General features: G+C 39.3%; 2 protein-coding genes across 2 annotated transcripts in view; one reads left to right on the top strand and one right to left on the bottom strand.

Moving 5' to 3' along the window:
* Window positions 1-4,565, bottom strand: part of SOCS4 (suppressor of cytokine signaling 4) — a 17,768-nt gene extending 13,203 nt beyond the window's left edge. Inside the window, exon 1 of the mRNA XM_077768268.1 lies at window positions 4,249-4,565. The gene's annotated coding sequence lies outside the window, so the exon portion shown is untranslated. The remainder of the gene's footprint in view (window positions 1-4,248) is intronic.
* A 71-nt stretch (window positions 4,566-4,636) lies between these two features.
* WDHD1 (WD repeat and HMG-box DNA binding protein 1) overlaps window positions 4,637-7,643 on the top strand; it is a 66,522-nt gene continuing 63,515 nt past the window's right edge. Inside the window, exons 1-2 of the mRNA XM_077768257.1 lie at window positions 4,637-4,710; window positions 5,177-5,269. Coding sequence (XP_077624383.1) covers window positions 5,193-5,269 — 77 coding nt within the window. The 5' untranslated portion in view covers window positions 4,637-4,710; window positions 5,177-5,192. The remainder of the gene's footprint in view (window positions 4,711-5,176; window positions 5,270-7,643) is intronic.

The raw sequence follows: 7,643 nt of genomic DNA, 5'->3' as shown, positions 1-7,643 counted from the left end.
AAAAAAAAAAAAAAAAAAAAAAAAAAAAAAAAAGAAAAAAAGAAACCAGAATCTTAAAGATTTATGACTGTAACTCTTTAGGGAACAAATTAGATTGAATGGATGTATTTTTTTCTTTCTAATTTAATTTTTTTTTAACTTTTTTTTTTTAAATATTTTTTATTTATTTCAAGGAGAGAGAGAAAGACAGCGTGAGCAGGGGAGGGTCAGAGAGAGAGGGAGTGACAGACTCTGAAACAGGCTCCAGGCTTTGAGCTGGCAGTCAGCGCAGAGCCCGACTCGGGGCTCGAACCCACGAACCGCGAGATCATGACCTAAGCGAAAGTCGGACGCTTAACCGACTAAGCCACCCAGGCGCCCCTCCAATTTGTAATTTTTTAATTATGAAAACACTATATGCTCAGTATAAAGTATACAGAACCTTCAGACAAGTTTAAAACCGAGGAAAAAAACTACAATTCAATTACCTAGAGACAATCAGCTTAGACATTTTGGCTTATTTCCTTGCAATCTTTTTTCCTGTAAGAGAAATTTAGTCTAAAGAGAAACTTTTAAAGTTTTAAAGATCTATAAAAAATTATTAATCTACACTTTTTCACTACACTATATTTAAAAATTAAGCATGGTGGTGCCTGGGTGGCTCACTTGGTTAGGCGTCTGACTGCTGAGTTCCACTCCGGTCATGATTTCATGGTTCTTGCGTTTGAGCCTCACATCTGGCTCTGCACTGACAAGTGTGGAGCAGGCTTGGGATTCTCTCTTTCCCTCTCTCTGCCCATCCCCTGCTGGTGCATGTGCTTGCAGTCACTGGCTTGCTCTCTCTCTCTCAAAATTAATACATAAACTTAAAAAAAAAAATAAAGCATGATGCAGATGAAATAGCATGAGGGGCTAAATCATCAAACATGGGCTAAAATTTGGAATCTGTCACTTAGTAGTTATGTCACCTGATTTTTAAAATCTAATTTAGCTTCAGTTTTCACACTGTAAAATCTGGATAATGACAGCTGTCTCACGTTTTTATTGCCAGGATAAAGGCATATGAAAATAGCATACATGGAACTTAATGAAAACACATATTTGCTACCTGATATTATTACTCAGAACTTTTCATGTAGAAGTTAATTTCTAAAAACGAGAGGTTTGGAAAGATGCAAAACTTTTAAGAAATAGCAAGCGGAAACAAGTCCGCATATAAGGCTAGAAAATCTACACAAAAATATACCTCGAAAATCTGAGATGGAGGAGGCTTCAGCCAGTACTTTATGTTATTCCCGATATTAAATGCTGTCTTTTTAGAAAGTTAAAAAATTTTATAAATTCTTTATAGAAACATCATGGGTACAAATAACAAAACTTTTAATTATTAAAAAAAATTATTTCTTGTGAGCTAACTTAGTAAATACATAGATTTCAACAGAAATAGTAGGCAGTTTCTTAAAAACTAATTATGAATTATTCTTTCCACTGTTTTACAATAATTAACATATGCTTATATTGTAGCCTGGGTGACAAGTTTTACATCTGCTAGTTGTAACAGACTACTATGATTCTATACTTAAATAAAATGCTTTTATGTCCTGACATGTTTTACTAAATTCTAAGTTTTATGGCAACAGTTATGATTTAGAGAGGCAGTATAGTAGACTACCTTGAACCAGAAAGGTAAAAGATCTGTGCTCAAAAAAAAAAAAAGACATATGCTCTACTTCTAGTTCCAACATTTGGTAGGAGTGTGACTTTGGACAAACCACAATATTTCTGAGCCTTGGTTTCTTCATCAATAAAAGAGTGATTATATTTGTCTTGCTGTGTAACGATCCACTATTCATGTAACACCATAATCAAACAGTGTGGCTGCCTTTAGCCACAGGAACTGGATAGGCAGAAATAGAGCTTTTACTGTATTGCCTTTTATACCTAAGGAAGTTCATACATGTCAAGAATTATTTACTCCAAAAATTAAATAGCTGGTAACTCTCAGAACACCTTCAGAGATACACAAACCTTCAGATTTCTAAACTGCCTTCATTGTTATTTTTATCAATACTCTGTTCTCCCAGTTATTTTAACATTCTCTTCCAGGCTTATCTTGCAGATAATTGGTGATTTTTACATCAAGTACATATTTTATTGAAAAGGCATTTTTTACTCCTTCCATAAGGCAATACTGATATACATCTCAGATAAACTGAGTTTCTAAGAGTATATGATGTAGATAATACTCATCACCATCAGTAGTATGGTAATATATATTCATGTTTTCTCACCCTATTGCCCTTGAGAACAATATTTGTGAACCTAAGGGTCCTGAAAATGGTTGCAACAGGGCAAAGCTAATCTTCACTGCAATTGAAATTGCCACCTTGGTATCATTTCCAGTGAGTTCATTCAGCTACCCACTCCTGTGAGACTGCACCGTGAATGATACATAAATCCGTTTGGAAAATTTTGACAGCCAGATCAGTGACAGTTACAATGGATTGTTTTTAAAAAGCTAGGTTATCCTATATTACCAAACAATTTTGCTAACATTTAAGTTACATGCATTTCATTACTACTCTGTCTTATACATGTTTGAATGTCAGTTTCCATCAACAAGACCATAAACTCATTGACATTAAAATTTGTAGGCATTTGAGTGAAAGAGAAATGGACTTGTGAAAATTTTATACTCGCAAAAGAATACATCTTTTAATGTTTGAAAAATATTTTAAAAATTTTGTTCAATGATTTAAACAAAAATAAATTCCATTTTAAATAAAAGCATTAAGTACCTACCCAAGTAGCCTGTTAATAACACTAGACATTAGTGACAATTTCATACATTCTTGAGTATCTCCTTTATGCTATAACAATCAATGGAAGTAGGTGTTTCCATTTTAGAGATGAGGATGACATTCAGAAAAAGTAAAGCATATTCAAGGTCATACAATAGTAACTGACAGTGAAAATTAAAACCTAGGGCTGTTCAACTTTAAGGCCCAAGCTCTTTCCAAACATGTAAAATTTGTAAAGGAAATTTTTCTTTAACCTATGAATCAAATGGCTTGATTGCTAAGACAGAGTGAAGGGTGAGAAGTACAAACACCACTCATAGCTTAAAGTTACACGGTGTTATAGATATCATAGTTAGGACATTTTATACCTGTACTGTTGGACCAATTTAGATTCTTATTGTGCTGAGTCTGAATAGTACTACCTTGAAATCTCATCATGATATACTCAGTACAGAGACAAATATTATCAGAGTTCATCTTTATCCCTTAGTTTATCCAATTACACTCACTTGGATAAAAAAAATTACAGATCAGTCTATCTAAAAATTAATGAATGATCTCCAAATAAAATTAAGGTACACAGAATCATATCAGGTATCTTTTGCTGTGGTGGGAAATTAACAATATGTTCCCACAAATCCCAAGTTCATTTTCAGCTCATCATTCTTCCTCTTCATTAATATATCAAACTTAAGTATCTAGAAAGCCTATTTGGAGCCCTAGTACTCAAAACAATTCTTCACACAACGCCAAGACGTTAAGAACAATAGCACGGTTTGTGTAACTGTGCAACTTTTCACAGTGGAACTAGATTAAAAAACAAGGGGGAAATCTCTACACCAAAAAAAGGTCTCATTTATGTCATAAACTCGTATCCGATGGAGACTACAAAGTGAGTACCACAAAAATATGCAACTGTGAAGGTATTCAACAGAGAGACTGGTCCACCAACATGGAGAACATAAGGACACAATCTAAACCATAAACTTAATGGCCAAGACCTTCGCTCAGACTGCAAGGAGAGAAGTCATCAACAGTATACTTTAGTTCTGGTTCTTCTTTTAGATCTAAATACGCACTTCAGTGAACTTCAGGTGGGGTCTAAACGGGGAAACCCAAGTTACTTTCTTCTTCAGGGATATATATAAATATGTAAAGAGTCTTCCCAAATAAGCATTAATGTATGGGCCATATCTCCAGGGAGTGAGAACTAAGATTACAGTCTTCCCTCCTTTATCTCCATAGAAACGACAAGGTGAGGGCGCGAAGGATGCCAAGATCAAAGGCTTGGGCAGGGTCTCTCCCTTTTGGAGAGAAGATGCTCAAATACTTCATTCTTTAGCAGGGCCCCACGGAGAGGCTGGACAAGTTCAGGAACCCGGATACGGCTGCATGTTAGGAAAGCCTGGAAGGTGATAGCAGACCCCAATCGACAAGGCCAGGCAGCAGCCACCCTTCCCCCACTCACCTCTCAGAGCGCAGCTTAACCGGGGCTGTCCGAGTAACTGCCGCCATCACCATCGCCATCACTCCGGTGCTCGCTAAGGTGAAGGAAGGCCCAGTCACTCCCGCACCTCCCGTAGGTCCTACAAGGCGGATGCCTTTCTGCAAGCTGCCACCCCTCGGCGCCGGGTTCTGGTCTCAGACGATGCGGTCACCGCCTCCACTTGCTCCCAAGGCGCTGCCATCACTTCCGTGTTCGGCACCCTCCCTTTCTTCCTCACTCCCCCAGCACCCGGCTTTTTTCCCTTTGCAGGCGGCGCGCCGCTGACGCCACCATCCGTCGCCTCCTGTCCGGCCCTGCGCCGGGCGTGGGTGGGCGGGCGGCCCTGCGCAGGCGCAGTGTAGCGAGCACGCCGGAGCGCGGGAAGCGGCCCTGCGCGGGCGTTTGTTGCATGCTTTTCCTCAGCCGTGGAGCTCCGTTCTCTCGGTGAGTGCTCCCTGGCGCTGCCCGTGTCCTTGCAGAGCACGGAAGGGAAGCGTGTCCCCTTCCGGCTAACTGTCTCGCAGGCCCTCTGCTTTTTTTTGTTTGTGCCACTCTGGTGGGGGGTAGAGGGGCCGTCGGGAGACTAACTTCCCTGCTTCCCTTTCAGCCACCCTCTTTTCCTCCTCTTAAAACTAATACTAGTTTTTTTTTTAAATTTTTTTTTTTAATTTATTATTTCTAGGAGAGAGAGAGAGAGAGAGAGAGACAGCGTGAGCAGGGGAGGGTCAGAGAGAGAGGGAGTCACAGACTGAAACAGGCTCCAGGCTCCGAGCTGGCAGTCAGCACAGAGCCCGATGCGGGGCTCGAACCCACGAACGTGAGATCATGACCTAAGCGAAAGTCGGACGCTTAACCGACTAAGCCACCCAGGCGCCCCAAACTAATACTAGTTTTGATAAAACATTTGTAGGTAGTTGGAGGAAACGATGCCTGCCACCCAGAAGCCGATGAGATTTGGACATACCGAGGGACACACAGATGTCTGTTTTGATGATTTGGGGAGGTAAGGTACTTTGAGAAACGAAAAGAATGTTTCAGGTGTAAATATTAGAAAACTTATTGTTATGCGTCAGATAAGCAGTCAGCCTAAAATGACGCACCCCGATGGAAAAAAGGCTAAAGTCTAAAATGGCACACGTATTTTCCTTAGATTTATTGTTCGATTCGGACCGTCCTTGTAGTTTTAGTATATCTCAAAAGTCAACGAGTGTAAAATTTTCTTTCCAGAGGAGTTGGCAAGATGTGAGCTTTCTCCTATTTATCTTTTATCACTATTTATCACTTGCCCTCTGCGTCCCACGTGATTATTTTGTCAGATGGCTAAACCACCTCCTTGTCCAATTTAGTGGCCTTTTCTGTCGCTTTTGTGTTATGTCTTTCTTTGGCTTTTGTGATACTATTTCTTTTTTTATTGTTTTTAACTTTTTGACAGTTTTTCCCCCCCAACGTATTTCCTTTGCTTAATTGATTGTGATAATTTTCCCAAGATTATTCTAGTCTCTTTTGTATCTTTCTAAATCCCATTCCTCTGCAGTACTATCCAGTTTTGTGGCTTCCACTGTCAGTCCCGTATTGAAATTTTCATTTATTGAAAAAATATCTGTGTGTCAATTCTGATGGAGGCTAGAGATACTGTAATAGAAAGAACAGTCTCTTCCTTCATTGACTTTAGAGTCTTTTTAGAGTGACATTGTGCACAGAATAATCACAAAATTGAATGTACTTTTAGAATTATACTAAGGAATATTAAATGATAGGTATAATGATAAGCATATATGAAGGAATGTTGATACAGTTTGAGGAGGTGGGAAAGGTTTCTTGGAGGAAGTGTTTCTTGAGATGAGATCTGAAGATTGAGTATGTGTTAAGGGATGTTAGTATAAAGAGATGGGGGGAGTGGCAGTGGGGTGGTGGTGCTAGCATTCCAGGCAGAGCAAACCCTGCAAAATTCCAGTGGGGTTAGGGACCATGCTATGCTCAGAGGACTGAAAGAAAGCTAGTGATGCCAAAATGTAGAGTGTGATGCAGAGGTTGATGAAAGATGTAATCTATGAAGGTAGGCAGTGGCCATCCTACCCAAGATTTATTAGGGAATCACGTTTTCATTTTAAAAGCCATAGAAAGGTATTAAAAATTTGAAGCAGAGGATGTGATCAGACTTTTTTATTTTTAAGTGTTTATTTTTGAGAGAGAGAAAGACAAAACACCGCAGGGGAGGGGCAGAGAGAGGGAGACACAGAATCCTAAGCAGGCTCTAGGCTCTGATCTGGAGCTCTACCTCACAAACTGTGAGATCATGACCTGAATTGTAGTCAGACACGTAACTGACTGAGCCACCCAGGCACCCCGGACTCTTGTTTTTGAGAAGTTATGTGGAGGATGAACTGGAAAAGTAGAAGTGGATGCAGAAAGACTATGAGGAGGTACCTGCATTAGTCTCGTGGAGTGTGATGGAGGCTTGGATTAGAAAAGACATGTATGGGGAAAAAGAGGATGCATTCAGGAAATATTTAAGAGGTAGAATCAACAGGATAGATCAGACATTAATGATGAAGGAGATGGAGATGTCTGGGATAACATCTGAGTCTCCGATGCTATATTTGGGGAAATGATGGTATAATTCACAGATATCTGAAATGTTTGGACAGGAGATGATTTCAGAGGTAAAACAAGAGTGGAGATTTTGAGTTTACATTTGAATGTTTGCAATATATCTTTGAGATACTCAACTAGAGGTGTAGACAGTTGGATAAATAAATGAGTCTAAAGCTAAGAGAAGAAATAAAGCTAAGAGAAGAAGATACAGATTTCTAGAGGTAGAAATCTGTATCTTTTGCTGATGCCTCCTAGAGTTAAGGATTGAGGTCTTGACTGGAAATCTAGATGTGGAAGTTAATAAATATTTCATGCTATGAACCTGGATGAAATCACCTAGGGAGGGAGTAAATGTAGTTGAGAAAAAAGTAAAGGCTAAGCCCTGGGACACTCCAAAATATTTGGAGATGAAATTAAAGAAAGAAGGCCCACCTAAGGAGACTTATGAAGGGCTGGCTAGAAAAGTAGAAAACAAGAGGTAAGAATGATGTCTAGAAGCCAAATGAATTAAGCATTTTAAGGAGCAGGAAATAATAAACTGTGTCAAATGCTGCTGGTGGGTCAAGTTGAGGACTGAGAATTTACCATTAGATTTGGTAATGTGGAGGCATTGGGTGATCTAGCTTTTCTGTGGAGTGGTGAGAATGAAAACCTTGTTGCAGTGTATTCATGAAACTGGAAAAGGGAGGAATTAGAATTAGCAAGGATGGCACTCTAAAGAGTAAGGGTAGTTGAATAGGAATGTGAGATCAGGAAAGATTTTGTTTTAATGTTTATTATTT

This window comes from Crocuta crocuta, unplaced genomic scaffold (assembly GCF_008692635.1).
Source record: "Crocuta crocuta isolate KB4526 unplaced genomic scaffold, BGI_CrCroc_1.0 scaffold10, whole genome shotgun sequence".
In the NCBI taxonomy this organism is placed as follows: domain Eukaryota; kingdom Metazoa; phylum Chordata; class Mammalia; order Carnivora; family Hyaenidae; genus Crocuta; species Crocuta crocuta.
The sequence above is the reverse complement of the archived record's forward strand: the minus strand, read 5'-3'. Positions and strand labels throughout refer to the sequence as shown.